Source organism: Rattus rattus, chromosome 4, assembly GCF_011064425.1.
Source record: "Rattus rattus isolate New Zealand chromosome 4, Rrattus_CSIRO_v1, whole genome shotgun sequence".
NCBI classification, from domain to species: Eukaryota; Metazoa; Chordata; class Mammalia; order Rodentia; family Muridae; genus Rattus; species Rattus rattus.
This window is the reverse complement of record NC_046157.1, coordinates 102750132-102772274: the sequence shown is the minus strand read 5'-3', so window position 1 is coordinate 102772274 and position 22143 is coordinate 102750132. Positions and strand designations below refer to the sequence as shown.

At 39.3% G+C, this 22143-nt stretch overlaps 1 protein-coding gene across 1 annotated transcript in view; it reads left to right on the top strand.

Annotated features, from left to right (window-relative positions):
- Adgrb3 (adhesion G protein-coupled receptor B3) overlaps positions 1-22143 on the top strand; it is a 718298-nt gene that overhangs the window by 319347 nt on the left and 376808 nt on the right. Inside the window, exon 11 of the mRNA XM_032900877.1 lies at positions 19970-20038. Coding sequence (XP_032756768.1) covers positions 19970-20038 — 69 coding nt within the window. The remainder of the gene's footprint in view (positions 1-19969; positions 20039-22143) is intronic.

Genomic DNA, 22143 nt, shown 5'->3' with positions numbered 1-22143 from the left:
CTCTGTTCTAAACATTGCCTCCCTATTCCCTCCCAAGGGTATTCTTGTTCCCCTTTTAAAGAAGGAGTGAAGCATCCGCATTTTGGTCATCCTTCTTGAGTTTCTTTTCTATTCTGTCTTAGACCATTTATTTCCAGGATAAAAACCATGCCCAAACTTCGTATTTCCAATAAGCCTTAATCAGCATTAAAGATGGGCAGATACTACCCTCTATGCTATTAGAATCGATTTCCTATCCATAACCCCGAGTTATTACTTATGACTTACTATGTTTCCTCTGGGCTGTGCTTAACTCCAATTGGCCAGCCTACAGAGCCACGTTCTCTTGAAGCCGTCCATGGCATGGAGGCTTCTCCTTCCCCCTCCTGCACTGTTCTTTCTCGTGGTTCTCCTCTGATCCCAAGCATCTTTTGCACAGACTTTCTCATCTCTGGGACAACCAGGTCTTGGGAGCCTGAGCTTAGCATTCAAGATAAGCTCAAATAATGGCTTCAAAGAGACCAAATCTCAACACAGCATCTAAAACGTCCATGGAAATATTTTTAATGGAAAATTCATAAAACGACTAACTTACCATGAAATATATGAAATATGTAAATCATATTTCATCTGCCCACAAGAAACTTGCAGCTTTCAATGTAATAAGATATTTCATCTTTGTACATTTTAAAGTGTGTATGTGGGGAGTGGGGCTGTGCTTTGCCAGCATGTAGGCCTGTGTATTGAGTGTCTGCAGTTCCTGAAGAAGAGAGAAGGCATAGTATGCCCTAGAGCTGGAAGTATGAATTGTTGTAGACCATAGTATGTGGGCTGGAAACACAGCCAGTAAGCTTAACCACTGAGCCATCTCTCGTTCCACTTCGTTTTCATTTTGAAACTTTTCTTTTTAATGTGTTTCTTAACAACTTCATAAACTGGACTATTGATTTGCTGCTAAAGAATCAATAAAATTATGAGGTAAAATATTACCAAGTTTATTCATATTACTTAAAATACCATTAGGATCACATCAACCATCCTTAGGTTGTCTTTAGAATGAATGTCCTTATTATGACTCATGAAAAGGTTTGCCACCTTTGACAAAAAGTTAGGAGCAAGCGAAGTATAGACCTCATCTACTTATTATGCCTTAATACTATGGAGCCTTCCCCTATTGTATTAAGATCATCAGGGCTTGACAAACATTATAGTTTGATTATCTAAAGTACAAATTATAATTGTCATTAATTTTGAAGCAAGCCATTGCTGGGTCCCCTTCTCACTAGGGTACATCATTGTAAATAAGAAATACCCAATTTAATAAAGATGGGGAAAAAAGACAAAAAAAATTACTTATTTTTAACAAGTAATACAGCTAATTCCAAAACATGACCACCCCCACCCCCCCATTGCTGTCTGTCTTTGACAGCTGCACATTAATGTCAACCATCACATATATACAATATCTAGCCTTTAATTTTAATGTCAGAAATCCAAAACACCACAAGAAAGAAGCATCACGATATAACCAAGTAAATATTTCATGGGAATGTTAGTATTATGGGTAAGACCTCACCAACTCTTCAAGAGGATAATGTAATATGTTAGGTGCCAGGCATAGTGGCATGTGGAACAATGAAGCTCCTTATAAAGCTGTATATTTCCATCTTTGGGTATGACAAATAAACTATGCTTCACCCTGGATGAGATGATGGCAACACTGATATACATGACCAGCTTCTGTCTTTCTAACAAAGAAGAGCTGATGCGTGAAACTGATCCACAATGCCTCATTTTCCCTTTAAATGAGATACTAACATTCAAAAGGATATATTTGTATGTCCTAGAATGAAAAGATATAGTATCCTTCTTAATTTTGACTTCCACAAGTATCTTTTCCTTTTCCTTTCTTCTCATTTCTTTTCCTCCAAGCCCCCTACACTTGGTCAAAACTCCCAGCACACAGTGACTACTTTATATGTCGCATACTTACAATTCCTCAACTGACATATATTCTTTGAGGTTTGACTCAAGGATAATTTCTTCTGAAAGGTCTTCTCACCAACTTCTATCCATGACTTGAATTTTTACCACTCCTTTGGCCTTTTAAAGCTTTGTGAACATCTTTATTTAGCACTCACATATCACATTGCTGCTAGAGTTATGTCTGCCTTCAGTCACGAATTTTAATCTTATTGAGAGATAAATGTGTCCTTAGAGCTTTACCAACACTTGAAGCAGAGTACATAGTAACCACTCAGATATTTGTCCAAATAATTAACAAATAAATCAAAGTAATATTAATATTTGGAGAATTTACATGATTTGTCATACACACACAGCTCAATCCAATTCAGAGACAGTAATGTCTCTATTTATAATATTTTAGTCATTAGAAAAACTCACACCAAGTCTTATCCTATCTAGAGAGGATATAGTTTGCAGCCTCATATCTTACCAGGAAGTATAGTGCCAAAAAGTGAAAACTTGAAACATGCACAGGTTTTTGTTTGGTGATTATGTAGTATCCACTGCAGTATTTCCAGGCATGTCCTTATCCCCACAATGCAATATAAAGGTAAAGCAGTATAGCTGATTCTCATTATTGTTAGAATTATATAAAACAACATTAAGAATTGAACTGACACTGAATCACTGGTTCCTAGCAAATTATAAGATTACATTTCTTTGAGACTCTGATCACAACATGTTCATGAATTGATCATATTAACATTGATTATTGTGTCTAACTACTAAGAGATATCCAAATTAAGCTCTTTATGAAGCACACTTGTTCTTCAGACCATGAGAGAACTCTTTATTATACTATACTGTGGCCATTTTAAACAGTGAGACTGTGTAAGTGTGTGTGTGTGCGCTTATGTGTGTGTGCATGTATGTGTGCACATTGTGTGCATGTGTTGCATGTGTCCACACATATATGTGCACACACACACATAAAACATGGTACCACATAGATCATTCAAAGATCACTTGTTCACAGAATGAGGAGTGAAACAAAAAGTGAAGAGAGCATGGACATTTTAGACCTCAGCTAGGAGCGTGTGCTTTGGTCAATCAAAATTGAACACATCTCTAAACATGTCTGAGATCAACCATGATAACATTGAGTTGTTAATTTGTGGTCACAGTTCCATCTAGCAAGGGCATATAGTGACATAACGTTTCAATAGCTTATGAATAATTTAGATCGTATATGTCTATTATTCAGGATTGTTGCAGCACTGAAGGCCAGTCAGGCTAAATACATGATTTACAGAAGAGTCCATATACCATTATTGTCAGTATTTTAATTTGTAAGACAAACTTAAAGGCAAACCTTGCTCTCAAACTGCTTAAACTGCCACAAGGGAAAATATGGCATGAATGTAGCTAGATTGGAGTTATACATAAGATATATTTAGGTGTAATATGTCCTAATTATAGGAACAATTCTAGAACTTCCCAATTCTAGCAATGTACAGGTCTAAACTCAGTAGTAAATGAAATAGTATTCATGGGTGTGTTAGGACAGGAAATTTTTCAGAAAACAGGAAATGTCCAGAAATAATAAATTATCAGACTGAATTATCGAAAGGAGAGCAGTTGTATAAACATTAAAATCTCAGACCAAGCTTTGTTAGATACAGGCTGCATGATAGACTATGTAGTTTCTAAAAGCAGGAGACTGAAGGCCAAGACAGGTTTTTATTATTCAAGTTTTATGGTAAAGTTCAATGTCCTGTTGGTACCTAACCAGCCAGGCTCAGCTGTGTGTCCCCATAATCCAATTTAAAAAATGATGTAATAAAAATAGGGAATGGAGATTTGGAAAATGTGGCTACATTAAGATGAACATATAAAAATCCAATGGCCCCCAAATCCCTTTTTAGGGGTTGCTGATGAGAAGCCAAGAAAAGAAATGGGCAAGATGTGAATTGCCCATTATTGTCTTTATTCCAGAATGTCCTGCAAGGTCCCTTACAGAGTTGTCAGAACTGTGAGAAGCCTCTTTCTGGCAGACAGAGTCCCTCTCTGGATTATACCATGCCCTCAGCCATGACTTTCCCCAGCATGGAATGCTTAAGTGAGTCTTAATTAAGGAATCCATTGATTTATAAGACTAGTCCAAGGAAATATTAAATTTCTCATTGTATATCTCTCCTTCCATCAGAGAAATGATATTTGGACTTGATTCTCTGTAGAGATGGCTCAGAGGTTAAGAGCACTGTCTGCTCTTCCAGAGGTTCAATTTCCAGCAACCACATGATAGCTCGCAACCATTTATAATGGGATCTGGTGCCCTCTTCTGGCCTGCAGGCATACATGCAGGCAGAATGTTGTATACATAGTGAATAAATAAAATTTAAAAAAAGATTCCTAAATATAAATGTTATTTTTAGAAAAAAAAATAGTTTGCAGAAATAGGTAACATGGATTAGTGAGAAAATGAGGAGTGTTAAGCTGACAGATGATCTGAAAGCAGGGGCAAAGCAGGTATAGTAAGAGAAAAGGAAGAAAGGGGTTTTAAGAACAGTAAATCAGAAAACAGAAAAGATAAATGATAGGTATGCTTTTAAGAGTGTCTATTTGGGACATTATCTAATGTTTCTATTGTGACACACGCGCACACACACACACACACACACACACACACACACACACACACACACACACATTTACCAAGGGGACTTGTAAAATAAAACATTGAATCTGGGGACTCACAGTTCTAGGAGGTTAGAGTTCATATGCTTCATGGTCAGGAACATGGCAGCAAGAAGGTTAGGCATGGTGGTGGGGGAGTAGCTGAGAGCTTATATCCACCAGCACCATCAACAAGAAGAAGAAGAAGAAATGTATCATCTACAAGCATAAGGCAGAAACAGCTAACTAAAAAGAGTGTGGGCTTTTAAACTTCAAAGTCCACATACAGGGTTATATCTCCTCCAAGAGGACCACACCTCTTAATCCTTCCCAAACAGTTCCACCAACTAGAGCCCAAGCATTCAAATATATGAGTTTATGCTGGCCTGTACCTTCTTCTTTTCTGTCTTTTCCTTAGTCTTTTTCTCCTTTTCCTCCTCCTCCTCTTCCTCCTCCACCTCCTTCTCTTCCTCCATACAGGATTACTTAACAAACCACAACCAATAGCAACCAACCACCACCAACAACAATGTTCAAACTCTCTGGGCCCTAGCATTTATATACCTTCTGGAAAGTCCCCAGAATTCCAACTGTCGCACAATTGCAGAAACTATCTGCGACTGGCAAAATCACCTCTCCGAGAGAACACAAGGCATACCAAAGTTAGATACCATGGACACCCTGAAGCAGCCCCATATTCCACACCTGGGATTAAAATGAAAACATATTTTTATAATACTTCTGTGTTTTTTTAATTGAGCTCCCTGTGCCTTTAATGGTCTAATAACATTTTCACATTTGGTATGTGCATTTTCATATGTCAAGGTCCCTATCAACACCTGTCTTTCATCAGGATCTGATATAGCTTTATTCACAGCTAAGACCAATCTTATTTTTAAAAAGAAAAAAAAAGTAAAGGCTTTTCTAGAGTCTTTTATAATCTTCATAAATGAGGCGGACCTTTTCTATGATTCCTCAAACTTTGTCTCTGCTTTGCTCCCAGAGAGGGTTTTCTATGTTTTTGGTTACTAGGTTCCCTCCATTTCCACGTGCAATTTTCCAACTGCTCATGTATCTTCTCAACCTTTTGAAACAGAAGAAGAAAAGGAAAAACAAACACAAAAACCCAGAAAATTCACTCTGGGAGTAAAGCAAAGGATGTCTCAATAAAAAGAGTTGCAATAAGCTTTTTGGAGAACCATATCCATTCTTTCAACCTCTTCCTTTAAGACATTTGAAGTAAATTTTCACATTCTGCCTAACCCCATGTCTAGGAACCACTTATCATCAGTCTTTCCTACTTTGTAGATTCTTCTTTTTTCCATCCTTCTCCATCCCCTCTCTCCCACCTTCTCCCCAACACTGGATAGGAGAGGAAAAAAGAATAGAGGTGGAAAGGGGACAATGTCATCCTGACACTACTTCCTGCTGGTCAGGGATGCCCGAGTTCGTTGGAGCAAGTTTGATTTTTGCCATTAGAATATCTAACTTCTTCTAGCTTTTCGTCTTTGCACAGGACTACTTAACATACCAAAACCAACAGTAACCCACCACCATCAATGACATCAGCAACCTCTAGAGGCCCTGACATTTATATAACCTCTGAAAAGTCCCCAGAATTCCTAAGGTCACCCAATTTGCAGAAACTATCTGCAGCTGGCAAAATCATGCCATTGTCAGCTGCCGAGGACAATTTGAAGCAGCACCATATCCCACACTTGGGATGAAAATCAAAAACATTGTTATAGTGGTTCAGTGTTTGTTTGTTTCTTTAACTTCTGAGCGTTTTAAAGAAATCAAAATTCTCACTACAGGAGCCATTCTCATTCAAATCGCAAGCATGAAGAAAGAAATTGAGATACTCTGCATACTGTCTTCTAAAGGAGGCTCATCCTGTGCCAAGATCACCAAATTCATTTGATTGTGAGGGCTAGCCTTTCCTTCCGATCTTTGGGTCCTAAACAAGTAATGATACCACTCAATATTCTCTCTCTTTTTTCCCCTCAACTTCGGCTCATCCTAAGTCACAAAACATGCAGAAATATTTAACGAATATTCAAGTTTTAAAGTGATATTCCCCTCACCATATTATTACATGCTGCTATTCTCTTCTCTGTTATTAAGAAAAAATAGTCGAGAAAGTTTTTATCTGTTTTTTGTGCTGGGGAAATGTATTGCTTAATTGCCGAGAAGAAATGCATAATCAACTAATTAAAGAGACTTATTGGAAATAGAGATTCTGATTTAAATGAAATCAAACAACTCTTTACTTTTACCAAACCTTGATGCTCCTATTGAAAGGTTGGTGGAGGAGATTGTTTTACTCAAGATTGGGTATGAAGTTTTATTCATGTATGGGTTTGAAGAAATGGAAAAGACCATTTTCCTCCCAGAAAACCTTTATTTTGCAAAGGAGGGAGAGCTTCAGGAATTCTTAAGACACAATGGGGAAAAGGCTCCAGTCTGTGGAGAAATTGGTTCCATTGTTTGGAGTTCTTCAGTCTCCTTTAAATTCTTTGAATTCTTGGCAGGGACTTTCTCTGAGTTTTTCTTTGGAATTCCTCTTCCTGCTTTCTGATCTTTGTTCATGTACCAATCTGCCAAGTGAAAGGGAAATGGATCTGGAAAGGGGGAAAGATGTGCCACTGACTTTCTCCTGGGAACTTAGAGCACCATGTGGTAAGAGTAGGTTGCACCAGATGACTAGGCAAAATAGGGAAAGAGGAATTGGCAGGGCAATTTGTATAATACATTTCGAAGCTCAGTAAAATAAAGACTCGGCAATGCATGACTTCTTTTGTATATGTTTATCTTAATTTTTTTTCCTGTAAGTTTTAGACTCTTCTGTTACATGAGCATCAGAAACACTGATGAGCAGGCATGTATGGGAGGGTTTTTGGATTAGAATCGGTATATTATCTCATTAAGGGGGTAATTATTTCACCTGTTGACTTCACAAGTCTTCAGATGAATCAGCTTCCAGAGGAGTAGTCTCCTGGAGATTAGTAGGGCCAGTTGGATTAACCCTCGAGGGGTGAGACAAGAGAATGTTCTAGTCTTTGGAGCAGATCAGAATGTTGTGTCTCTGCCCAGGGTCGAACGTTGATTATATATTTTTGAACACAAGGAAGTAGATTTCTTTTAATGAGCATCATTTGGGCCCTGAAATTTCCACCTTCTTCTATGATAATTTAAATCTTAAAAGACTGTTACGGTGTCTCCCTTTCTAGTATTATGAGAGAAACATATGAAAGGAGAGATCCAGAGGTGACCAGGAGAGAAGGATCTGTCCTGTATGGTCTGGAAGTCTAGTAATACCTGTTATTGATGGCTGAACTGGTATAGTGCAATCTATCAGCTAGTCAATGCCAGGTCATTATTGAAATAATTATATTAATTTCATATTAACTTTGAAAAATCCATGGAGTTTATCGTGACATTTCATACATGCATACAATGTAACATTCACCTTCCTATTTCCATTTTCTTTCTCCTCCTTAGGCCCCCTTCCTATTCTCAAGTAACCCCTTCTAATTTTGTTTTATGTTTTGTTTTTTAAATCTAGTCTAGATTTCACATTCAAGAGAAGACACATGAATTCAGTCTTTCCAAATCTTGTTTTGCTCAGCACATGAATCCAGTTCCATGCATTTTTTTTTAAAATGGTGTTACCTCATTTTTATTTTTTTTAATTATTTTACTTATTTACATCCATTCATTGCCCCTGTCCGCTTCTCTGTCCCTTGTACAGGTCCAGCAGACACAATGGCTGATGTGTATTGCAGATCTGTACCCATCCAGACTTCTCCCTATTCCTCCTTGTTCCCTTCTCCAAGATTCCCCGAACATTCTGCCCCTCTCCTTGAGCTTCAAGTGTATGCCCTCCATGGTTCCCTGCATCAGCAGGCCAGGAAATCTAACAGTAGACCTGCCTTGTCTTGGCTCTGCTCAACATGATGGCTTTCAGAGAAGCAGTCCCCACTCCTACAGTTCCTCATCCCATTCTTCCTCCCACTTGCCTCCAAGAGGGTGCTTCCCTCTTCCCTTCTATTTAACTGTACATGTGTGTCTGGCGGGGGCGAGGAGGAGTAAATGTAAGAATAGATTTTCTCCTTTCAGCCTATAGATCCTATGAGTCAAACTTGGTCTTCCAGAATTTCATCGAAAGTACCTTTACTCACGGAGCTATCTTGCTACCTCAGTTTCTTTCTCCTTTGTGGCTAAATCATAATGCATATTAAGTTTTTTTTAAAGAAAAGTACAATAAAACATGTCATAATTTTATTCTTTTAGAAGTTTCCTAAGAATTAAGGAAATGTTGAGATTTATATGATGATTTTTCTTGAGATTCCACTTACCATTAAAAGTTTGGTTTTTGTTTTTATTTTACTATAGAAGTTTGTACTTGTTTGGTAAGGTTACCAGAACAAATTCTCCAGAAACATACCTCAGGTTCAGAGATAGGAGTTCACCATAGATTTGATTGTCTAAATTCTTTTTCTTGTAAATGACCTCCTTCGGTCAGCGTCTTTTATTGGTTTGTATTTTCTCTCTGCAGAAGAACCTTAATATCTCTGTATCTTTACTCTTTTTATTAAAAAAAAGTCACATTGGACTTGGGCCAGCAGTGATCACTATGTTTTGTAACTGAGTCTCTCCTTGGTAGAAATATTTCTAAATAATCTCACATACGAACATCAAGGATTAGAGCTTCAACAGATGAATCGGAAGGAAGAGGAACAGTTGAGTGCAGAACAGAGGATCACGCATGCCTCCCAACATTGTGCTTTAGTAAGAGCTGGGAGCCAGGCTGCTTCTGCTATGGCAAATTATACAGTAACTTCCTGTCACATAGTGCGGGCTAACCTGTGCTGGGCCCCGCCTTCTCTCACAAGACTGGCTGTAAAAGTCTTGGCTAGGCCTGTCCAAATTTGAAGGACTGTTCTTCCCTTTTCTCTCCTTAGGATTTAGGGAGAAAAAGGGGATATTTTATAAAGAAGTACTGTGTTAAATTGTCATGGCAGTAGAGGTATGATGGGTAGGGAGCAGAGATTCGGGACCTAAAAGAGAGCAAGATGTCTTTTTTTTTTTTAATGGTCTTGATGGTAAGGAAAGTCTTGCTCCAAGAGGTATTGGGCCTAGTTAATCTATGACCTAATGCAATATACATGAATTATACCATGCGACAGGGGACATTCTTTGTGTGGGTAGGAAAATGGGGCGTGGTGGTCTGAATGTAATATTAGACAGCAGACGGGCCGTCTCACCCTTCAGTGTCCTCAAGTGTGAGTATATTCCTTTCTTGCTTGCAGCCTTCTTTGTTGAGGTCCTGCTTAACTCAGAGGCCTGCATTCTCCAACATTTTCAACCTTCCCTTTTATATAGAAGATATTAGATATTATTAGATATTGCCTCTTGTTAGATTGGGGCACTGTAGAGTTGGGATATCTTCTAAATCAGTGGTGAAGAATGAAAAGGTTGCCTTTGAGTCATAGTCTGATACATGGACTCCAGAATAAACTTACAAAGAAGAAAGGACCATTGTTTAGCAGAAGAATTAAGAATAAACAAGGTACCACCTGAAGGAGTGTCCACACGAGCCACAGTTTTGATTTCATGGCTTTTGATATTTTCTTGTTCTTTTCCCGATTTGTTTAAATGAGTGGGATAAACTGTTAGATATGTTAAAATCAAGACTATTTAAAGTAGGATTGCCCCAATATTCTTGGATGTATGACCTCCTCTTGGAGTGCATGTTGACTTACCAAGAGCTACACTCTTCAGAAAAACAAACACTCCTCCCAGAAGCTAACAATTGTCAATAACAGCATGGCTATGGTTGGGAATTCCTCCCCACATCTCCTGTTCTTGCTCATGGTTTGGCTGCTTTGAGGATATACAGCGGGCATATTGTTAGAATAGCTAGGGGTTCCTAAGTACAGCTGCCCTTTATGATTTCTTGTAGTTATCTACTGCCTCTGGCTCTTACAATCTCTCCTGCCCCACTTCCTGCCATGATTTCTGAGCCTTAGGCAGAAGGGGTACAGTGTGTGTGCTGCATTTTATGCAGTCCCTTTTTCTTGACTGCCAGACTCCTTTGGAATAGGGTCAGAAGAATGTCAGGTCATTTATGTAACTTCTCCTATCTTCCAGGCTTCAATCTTTCTCCAGTGAGAGGAGTAGAAATTGTTTAATGTTAATGATGCACATCGCTGACTGTAGCTAGGCTTCTCTGAACCCCCCAGTGTGACAGGAATTTTAGATGTGTTTTAGAGCATTGTGTGTCCTCCAATGCTCTCTAGTTGGTGGCCTGGTCACAGGGATTATCCTGGCTCGGCTCTCTAACGTTCCTTACTTAAGAATGTTTCTATGTCTTTATGTGGTAATTTTTATTGCTTGTTCTGCTCCACTGCCTACAGGTAAATAATAAACATACTATATTTAGCCATGTAAGTGTCACTGACTTCTTTACTATTCATTTTTAAATGAATGGAAAGGCAGTGTCAAACATATGACTGAAAGCCTCAACAATTGGATATCACCTTCTTTCAGTACGATTCATCAAGTCTCCAGTATCTCAAATGCAGAATCAATATGCTACCACCTCTTAGAGCTTTTGGTCCAAAACTTATCCCAAAGAGACGGGTAGCACCATCGAAACAATGTCTACTGAAGCTACTAAAGAACCCCTACAGGTCAAGCTGCATAGCTTCGTAGCAGAGCAAAACAATAGTTCGAAACACTGCCAGTGGCTCCTAGAGCAACATCCTTCCGCTATTTTGCTGTTTTCAAAATGAGTCAGAGTTTCTGTGAAGATGTGGCTAAAAGAAGAGCAAGGAAAAAAACAAAATGTGTCATTTAAGATTTGTTTTCCTCCCCAACAAGCCCATATTGGGAGAGTGATGTCAACAGTCTGCTCTCAAAGTATTCCAGGCCTGTGGAATTGATGTAGGCCAGCAGGGGCAGCCATGCCTGATACGGGAGAGTTGTGTTCCCAGCTGTCAGGTTAGGACATACCGGAAGGGATAGATCCTAAAGCTGGGTATCCCCACTCCCTCAGAGGAGCCCAGCCTCTCATCTGGGTTTTCATTTGCTTCTTTTCTTACCTTGAGTCACACGGTCCATATTCTTCAGTCCTGATGCTACACTAGGATGACTTGGAATACTCTCCAGTCTTCCTGAGTCCCCGATGGATTCTCCTTGCCCAAAGCCGGTAGATATTCTGCTTGGATAGATATTCCGAACAAAACTCTAGTTCACATTTGGATGTTTGGTGTCTTGGTCAATTCTAAATTATTTTGCTTACTCACCTGTTGTAAAATATACATATGTAGCTGAAGCCACACTTAAAGGGTTGTTCACTTTAAAACTCATATATGAGAATGAACTCAAGTTGGTTCATACAGCAATGGTGGCTGGAATCAACTTTTTCTACGTAATTCCCAGAATAGAGACCAAGTCAGTTTCACATCACAAAGAAAGTCCATGTGTTACTCCATACTGTGGCTGCATTCACAGGTGTTATGCATGTGCTCAACCGTGAGCAGCCACAGTTTTAAAATCGAGTTCTGTGGTACAGTATCTTGAGTTACCTCTGGGTGTATGCCTAGCTGAAGAGCAGACTGTGTTTCTTAGAATTAATTTTGCCCTTGGAACAGGTTCCAAGTGTGCTTTATTCCATCGCCTGTCATTCTTGTCTCCCGGCCTCTCTTCCCGATCTCATTTATTATTCTTCCGAGTAGGCTCACCTCCAGTGTTTAACCTTGACTTTACCTATTCAACTCTATTCTTGGTATTCATAGTCTTTATCCCAAGGGGCTTCTGTTTTCAGCTGTGATTAATTATTCACATTACTTTTGTCTTTTGAGATTTAAACTTAAGTCAGACCTGTCTCCTGGGCCTCTTCACTTGGCTGTATTGTAGATTCTCAGTGCTCAACCATATCAAAATCATATCAAAATTAAGTTTGCTTGCTTCCCTGCTTCCTTCCTTTCTTCCCCCTCTCCCTCTCCCCCTCCCCTCCCTCCCTTTCTCCCTGCTTCTCCCTCTCTCTCTCTCTCTCTCTCTCTGTGTCTCCCTGTCTCTGTCTGTCTCTGTCTCTGTCTGCCTCCATCTGTCTCTGTCTCTCTCTGCCTCTCTGTCTTTCTCTCTCTCTGTCTCTCCCTGTCTCTCTCTGTCTCTCTCTCTGTCCCTCTCTGTCTCTGTCTCTCTATCTCTCTCTCTGTCTCTGTCTGTTTCTCTCTCTCTCTCTCTCTTTCTCTCTCTCTCTCTCTCTTCTCTTTCTCTCTCTCTCTCTCTCTCTCTCTCTCTCTCTCTCTCTCTGTCTCTCTCTGTCTCTCTCTCTGTCTCTCTCTCTCTCTCTCTCCCCCCTCCTGCCAACGCTGCTACTTCTCATGTAGGATGTAACATCTGTAGCTGCTCTGTAATTCTACTGAGCCAGAAACCAAAGATGCCTGTTTGATTCTCTGCTTTCTCACCTGTACAATCTGCTATCAGGAATATGGCTTCTGTGAACCAAGCTACTGCCATCTCTACCCTCTGCAACTGAAACTATTGTATGATCTCTGCTTTCACATCACTGCATCCAAAAGCAGACTTTTATTTTTAACTAAACTTGCTATACAACCATTGAGTTGACAGCTCTGCTTTACCTGATCTTTGTCTGTCCTATCCAGCCTATTTGAGATCAGTTTAGAATTATTATATCATTTTTTTCTGTTTCTGAAATTTATTTAGATAGGTTTTAGTCATGGACTCTTTTTTTCTTCTCACTCATTTTTAGGGTAATAAATTATCACTAGTAGGGATGGCTCCTTATCATTATCGTCTCAGGTTCCATAGGTTTTTGCTCATGACTAGCCAATAACCCCCCACCCAATTTGCCTCTTTCTCTCTCACACAGTGTCTTATACTCTTCAAACTCACTCTTACCCACCTGTTCACATCTGTCTCTCTGAGGTTTCTTCTCTCTCTCTCCCTCCCCCTCTTTCCTTGCTCACACTCTCAATTCCCCCAACTTGTCCATCCCTCCCCCTCACTTTTCCACATCTCACTATAATCTACTATAGTTAAAACTCTTTTAGTTCAGTTACACAGTTGCAACAATATGGGGGAGGGGTGCGTGGAATTCTTTTTCTTCTAAGCCTAGAAGCTAAGTCCAAGATGAGTAGCATGAAGTTCACAATGCTTGTGAAGATTGTTCTGTCTTTGAAGACTGGCCCTCATTATTACCTTCTCCTGAAGGAAGGAATGCTCTGCTCTCACATGGCAGAGGGGACAGGTAGCAACGTTTATGCCTGAAGTATCTTTTGTAAGTGTCTGAATACCTATGACACATTAGGGGGCCATTCTCAATCACTACCTGCGGGTATTCTCTCAAAGTGCCCTTCCATCCAGTCAGCAACATTCAATCAGTTACAATCACCATCTGAAATGGTTTAACTTTTTTTTAACTCCTTAGCCCTGGTGCCAGGGCTTTGGAGATGGTAGGCAAGCAAACACTTTACCACTGACTCACAGACCTGTCTAACTTTAGTTACTCTTCTATTGCTGTGATGAAATAACCAATAACCTGACAAAAGCAAGAGAAGCAAAACAAGGTTTATTCTAGCTTGTAGCTTCATAGATATCTAATCCCTCATGGTACAGAAGACATGGCAACTTTTAAGGAATCCTTAGTGGAATAGGCAGGAAACTCCATAGTCACACTGCATCCCCACTCAGGAAGCAGAGCATGAATAGCGTGAAGCCTTAGCCCCATGACCCACTTCATTCAGTGAGATGCTAGTTCCTAGAGGTTCCCCAACCTTCCAAAACCCTTAGTTGGAGAGCAAAGTGTTAAACACATTAGCCTGTCATAGGCATTCACATTCAAATAACAACTCCAACCCTAAAAAGTATTTTGAAGTAAATCATTTGAAATGTATTTACTTACTGACTTTCTTCACTCACTGAGGTTTAGGATCCATGAGCTAAGCACCCCACCTTATTCCTTTTTCACTTTTAATAATCCTAAATCCCATGATAGAGGGAAACATCATTCTATACATACCATTTTCATATATATATATATATATATATATATATATATATATATATGTACATATATATATATATGTGTGTGTATATATGTATATATGTGTGTATGTGCACTTCTACTTGCTTTCTCTATCTTTCTTCGCCTTTCTATCCCTACATCCCTTTATTTCCTTTGGCTCTCCAGTCGTCAGTGTTAGGCAGTAAAGCATAACTAGTGATATCCCTATCTTCAGTTTTAGGCCCCATTGACTGTGATAGCTGGATTTTGATTTGATAGCTGTCCAAATGCATTCTTTCGCTGAGCAAGCTGCACATATGATCCAGATGTATTCTGGAAAAGATAGGGTATTCATAGGTCGAGATGCCCTTCAAGCTCTCCTGCCTGAGCTTTGGAAAGAAGCTTTGTTGGAAGTCTTGGTTGTGTTGTCATCTAATCTAAAGACAGCATTTGTACATCCCTGTTACCAGAGGTTTAGAGAAAGCATGGACCCTGACAACTCCAGTAAGCAGGACCTGAGAACCTGTCCTCAATAGGTCAATAAAACAGACACAAAAAAGGAAGGAAAGGAGGAAGGGAGGGAGGGAGGGAAGGAAGGAAGGAAAGAAGGAAGAAAAGGAACAGAAAAAAAGTAAGAAAGAACAGCAATTTTTTCAATGCAGCTATGATTTAAATAGGGGCAGCGAGTTCCAGCAAACTTCCTAAGTCTCCAGTGCCCTGAAATAATATCAAAGTTTGAATAAAGGGCCAAGGATAGCACATCTAAGTAGTCTCTGACAAAGCATGGTCTTGCACACCATTGACATCATTATTCGACCTATAAGGAGGTCTAACAATTTATTAGAATCTTTGAAATTTTTTCCTAGGAAACAAGGTTCTATTCTGGTTGTCACTCTTTCCTTTTCCTAGTATAAGGTTCCTGGAGAAACCCCCATTTCAGTGGGGGTCCACTCTTTCAATAGCCTGATAGTCAGAGAGAAGAATTATCCCTTTGGAATATCTTCATGTCTTCCAGGCCAGTGACCTAACAAAGACCAAGAAGCAGGGCTATTCTCTGTATTCATCTACAGACAAGACTGTGTACACCTAAGCTATAGACAAACTATGGGACAGGACAACAAAACACAAAGATGAGGACAGCAGGAATCCACATCACACATGACTTTGCAGTTACAACTCAACCTCTAGGTTTCTGATCAATGGTTTATCCCTCCTTATAGTAATAGAGCATGCCTCTTTCTTGTTTAGTCTTTAATCATTTCCTAGAATTATCCTGACACTCCTGACCAGGGCCCCAAAGCAGTGTATCAGTTCTTTAATATCTGCATTATGGAATCTTGTCCATTAGAGATTATCCTTGTCCTTAACTCACTTAGCTCCTGAGTTAAGGTGGTGGAAAGGCATGGCTGGGGCTCATCAAATCATTAGCCAAATCTGCATTTATATTTTCTGACAAATAGAGTCTACAAGATGCTTTCGTGAAGTTATATAAAATGATGGTGTGATTGATTAGAAATCAGCCAAGTAAAAGCTAACCAGGCATTCAGCATGATTGTTGACTACTACCCATAAAATAAAATTCTTTTTACTCTTTTTTCCATTCTGAGACCTTTACTTTGGTAGTTATGGAATTGTTTGCATTTTTCTATACATTATGCAGTTGTTTCTCTTTTTTCCTACAAATATAACCACAGTTATTCCCTTGTGAAGTTTTGTTCTCTAGCCATTTGGCACAGCATCTCAAACTAGATAGATACCTGGTAATGGCTAAACTGTAAGAAAGATGTCTATTAAAAATTATAGGTACTATGGTAAATATTTAATTGCTTCTGTTTCCTTTTGTTGCCACAAAAGGAAGACATATGATTCATATGGGAAAGAGGTGAACTTGATAGTCTTCACCAACATGGTAGGTACATGTTTGCCATAATGTAGTGGTAAATACTAGTTATGTAGCAAATCATGTAAAAAAGGTAATATTGAAGAGATGACGTCATAAAAATCCCTTATTAAGCACTTTCCATGCACCAGACATTGTGTTAGGAATTACCTCCAAAATTCATGTATCTCTGCCAATTGGTTTGTACATAGTAGAGAAGAAAGGTGGGACAGGACCATCTGGCTAAAAGAAAAATCAAGAGAAACTTTAGTATCTCTCTGCTCCTTCAGTCTTCCCACTACTGAGACTCTGCCAAGGACTTGATGAAGTTAGTCTAAGGCATGGATGAGTTTATTAAAGCATAAATGTTATCCCAGAATGCAGAAACCAAAGCAGAAGGATCACCTCTATGCCAACACAGTCTACAGAGTAGGCTCTAGGTTTGCCAGGACTACATAGTCAAACCCCATTTCCAAAAGCCACACACACCTTAAAAGCAAAGGCTACAATGTGATACATATCAGGGACTGGCATAAGTGATCTGATCCATAAATCACCGAAAGGAGGATCTCTGTAGCACCCAAGAGCTCTTAATGAACAGTGTCCAGTGGAAGACTCCAGACTGCTCAGAAGACTAGGTGGTGAGAAATGTTACCAGTCTCTTCCTCAGGACTGTCTTATTTGGTCTCTTCCATTCTATCACCCTGGTCATGGATAAAAAAACCAGCATGAATTAAAACATAATAACTGAATTTAACATACATATATTTCAGTGCATTTGAGACAAGGGAGAGCTGTCAGTTCAGAGGAATGATGCCAAATTTTATTTGCAAATCCAGGACATTCTGACTTTGTAACTCTTTCCTTTAATTTTGAACTTCGCTCGATGACTCCTATGGGCCAGTGTTCAGTATAAACTGATACACAAAAACAGACTCATTTTCCTCAAAAATGCCTTCCACAGCACTCTAGACGATGAGGTTTAACTCATCCTATTGAGTCCTGTGTGGCCTTCATTAGTCAGAAAATAGCTGTTGACTATTCTGAAATATGATCAGCAATGAAATCACTGGAGAACTTTAATCTGAGCTGCCTTCCTACTCTTATTCAATAAAGATCCATTTGTTGTCCCAGAAAAATAATACAAAATGTTTGCTATATTCTATGTTCCCCTAGTTTAAGACCTGGGTTAATAATTCATGTTTTTATTCTTGTCCTTTGGTTATTTAAAAAAGGAGGACACTGAATTCATTATTTTCATCAAGGAATTGTGTATGTGTGTGTGTGTGTGTGTGTGTGTGTGTGCAGTGGCCTTTGTGTAGAGCAAGAAGTCACTGACCCACTGTCAGAAAAACATGCTTTGTGAAGTGTTTTTTTTTTCCAGAAATGGAGCTACATTTGCACAAATTGCTTCCCTCTTTCTCTCAGTGTCTCTTGTTAGCAGCAGCATGCATTTTGCATGAGAGCTGGAGGGATTAAGATGCAAACCAAGGTCAAGGACCTCAACATAGCCCTCTCCTATGCACAGGGATGAAATCTACAACATTTGCCTCATTAGCTCCCTGTCCCCTACCGAGTTAACCAGCCATAGGCAATTGGAGAACTCTGAAGGTTAATTCTTTCTGCCCATAGGTAGAGTTACAGCTCAATGGACTAAGCCCTTAAAATGTTAACACTCCAAGCAAGGAATTTTAAGTGGTAAAAATGGCAGGTAGTACAGAAAGGTTAAGTGAGTTGAAAATGGGTTTAAAGCAGACTTAGTCCTCAGCCCTCAACAGTTGCATAAAATATTCTAGAACTTTCACAAGGGTTACAACTTGAAACATGTTCCAACCATGTGATTGCCAGGAACTATTAAAATAAATAGTACAAATAGGGCAATTAAATATAGATACTAACAGCTTCAAACCACACAAGAGGAAAGGAAGCTGCCTTGTTTTTCATCTAAAAACACCCAGGTGATTTTATTTTCGAGGAGAGCAAATGCTTGTTTTGAAAAGCTGTATGTAGAGAAGACAAACAAACTGATGAATTAATATTATTTCTCTCGACTAGGGAGTCCTGCCCCAAGCTAGTGAGTCAGTATGCTGCAATGTGCCTGTTTACTCACCTAAAGACCAGTTAGATGGAATATAACCACGGAGACAACTAAGGATTCAACCAAGCAGCTGCCATCTTTGTATCCTGGCTCTACTGGACACTGTATAGGTCTCAGGTCACCCTTCAATGGGTGCTCCATATCTCATCTCCTGACTTTTGTATGTCAGTGTCACAGCATCATATAAGAATACAGACAAGCCTTTCTGGTGACATATCTCATGGGAAATTGTCAGTAGCAGAATGGAGCTGAGTACAATATGTCAACATGTTCATGTTGAATGAGAACTGAGCCTAAGAATGAGTTTGGTTTGTCTGCTTGGAAATTAAAAAAAATACAAAAAAGATCATCTTTTGCATAGTTCTAGATGAAGATTTAAAAACCAATAGGCCTTTTGCCATTAGCACTGAGGACGCTGGGCAAGGATTTGGAACTTTAAAAAGATCATGCATGTTACATGTTGAGCCATGCAAAAGAGTCAGAGACTAAAAACAAGTGATTCGAAAAGGACATGTTCTTTCTGCCAGACATTTTGAACATTTCATTATACTTTCCAACGGTGAGATAGCAGTCCTGGTTTGCAGTTCATATGATAACTAGTAATAAACCCATACAAGTGACCTCTTTAGAAAAGGAATAAAACATTTATAAAGAATAACTCTCCAATGACATTACAGATGATAATAGAGGTGACATTGTGAACAGAAAGTTCTGGCTGCTGCTGGGATACAGATGCTGGGATACAGATTTGAAACTTTGCAAAGACCTTTGATATGGTGCAGAGGAAACTTCTTTTTTTATTTGTTATTTTATTTATCTATATTTCAAATGTTATTCCCCCTTTCCAGTTTCCCCTCCACAAGCTCCCCTTTGCCTCGATGAGGGTGCTCCCCCACCCACTCACCCAATTGTGCCTTACCACCTAGCATTTTCCTACACTGGGGCATCGAACCTCCCATTGATGCCAGATAAGGCCATCCTCTGCTACATATGCAACTGGAGCCATGGGTCCCTCCATGTGTACTCATTCCTAGGTGGTTTAGTCCCTAGGAACTCTGGAGGGTCTGGTTGGTTGATATTGTTGTATTCCTATGGGGTTACAAATCCCTTCAGCTCCTTCAATCCTTTCTCTAAGTTCTCCTTTGGGGTCTCTGTGCTCAGTCTAATGGTTGGCTGGGAGCATCCACATCTGTATTGGTTATAAAGAACAAGAATGTGTCACGATGTAAAGCGATGCTGCAAATAGTCGTATGGTAGAATCGTTTCGAATGGGGGTTTCACAAACTACATTTTCACATCTCATTCTAAAATTCTTATCTGATTTAATTTACAGAACTTCTTTCAAATAGTTAGCAACCTTCTTGATGAAGAAAACAAGGAGAAATGGGAAGATGCACAACAGGTAAGGACGGGATTATTTTAGAATCGACAATGAAGTAAGCTAGATACAGTTTTTTAAATGCGTTAAAAGTCAACAGTTTGATATGTCATGAGACATACCCTTTGTCCCAGTTAGGACAGGACATCCACAAATAGCACAGCATGGCCATCCTCATTATCAGGTACCAAGTCTGTGCTTCTGGTCAATGCAAGGGAGAAAAAAAATCACCTTTCCGTTTCACCCCTTGCTATATCTCTGCTCCTTTGAATTATGCTTTTGTCCTTGGCCTTCATCTAGAGGGAAGCCATGCTCCCTCACTGTGAGGAAGTAGTGTCTTCACCTAGAATGCCGCTGTTGTAGTCCAGCACACTCTTCCAGAACACTAGTGACTATTAATTAAAAATACATTTAGAATGAATGTATGACATTCTCTTTAAAACACGGCAGCAATTCACCATGCGGTGTCCTTACAAGGGTGTCATGTGAGCAAATAATGAATGGTGTCAGGCATTCGTCGTCAACGAAAGAATCAGGAATGTGTAATCTCTATGTTTAGTTGTGATTTAGAATTAGTTCTATTCTAATTTCTATAATATATTTTCAATTGGGATGGTCCTTAACGATAGTTCTTTAAAAAATGATGGTTTGGGGGAGGGGAAAAATGATGGTTTGAAATTTTACAAAAGGTTATTTTGTAGCTTTTACTGAAAGTGATTAGAGTAACAGTCACATGGTTAAGCATGCATGACACAAAAGGTGACTTTTTAAAATTAAAAAAAAGGAAAAGGTGTTTAAAACTTACCAAAAATAATCCTTGTGATCTCTCTTTATCTTAGAGAAGTAGACTTAACAAAAACAATCTTGAAAATAGATCTCAATGTGAACTTAGTAAACCAAATAAGCAACTCTGACGTCAGAAATTTTGCAAACAAAGCACATTTCTAAAACCCATAGCCACGCCAAGCCCACCAAGCCCAGTTAAGAAAACTCAAACTATATTTAGATAAAGACCATTGCTTAAAATGTAGTTTACTAAAGTGAAAGAAGAATGTATTTTAGAATGGTATACCTTCCCTCCCCCATGACATAGGCGCAGACACACACACATCCACCAACACCACGGTAGGGGTTGGCAGTAGGCTTAAGGCATGTGATTTCTTCTATACGTCATATTATAAAATCCACCCTCATGTCCCTGGCTTAGGAGAGTACAAACTGCATCCAGTTAATCAAATCCAGCCAATGCCTATCCTGTAAATAACATTGCCTTCTGCCTGATCCCAATGACTGTTCTGCAACAAGGACAGAAGGGACTCATTTCTCTGAAGTCCCCATGATCTAAAATGTGCAAAATACCACTAGGCCTTATCAAAAAGTCTTGCCAGCCCTGCTCATTTTGTGATGGCTATTGGGGAAATAGGTAATAACAGGACCCTCTGCCAATGTGAATACCCATTCAACAAAGACAGAAGAGAATGAGAGGCTTGGTGCTGAACAAGCATGAGGTCAGAGGTCACATGGATCACAAGCAGACCTCAGGGACCAGATGCATCACCACCTTTGTGTCTTCAATCTAGACAGTAACTGGTCCTGCAGTAGAAACTTTCACAGGCTCCATTGTGTCGTATATATAGCATCGTAAAACCACTTGGAAAATGGGGCCATCTATTCCTCTTGTGAAGTGGGTTTCTCCAAAGTGAAGCATGCTTCTTATATCCTTTCAAATAGAGACAGTTTTGAAAATTTACAACCAAGCTCATGGAATCGCTGATTTAGGCCTCATACTCTCATAAGACAGAGACACTCTCTTCCCTGGTGTTTTCGTTCCAAAGGGAGAAGTTACTGGATCTTTAAGACGTCAGGAAAGACTTTTCAGTTTAAAAAGACAGTTTAAAATATATTTTCAATAGGTTGAAGTGATTCTTACTATTACTAATTTTCCAAAGTAAATATTTAGTGAAAGGGAAGGGAAAGGATACGTCGATGCTATTTCCAAGAATGAAGATTAAGCCTCTTGTTTTAATTTGTGCTCAACCCTGTAGGACACAGTGCTCACGAGCTTAGGTAAGAAAAGTAAGCATGATAGAGTAGTAGCATCAGGAAACTTGAGAGCCTAGACGTACCAC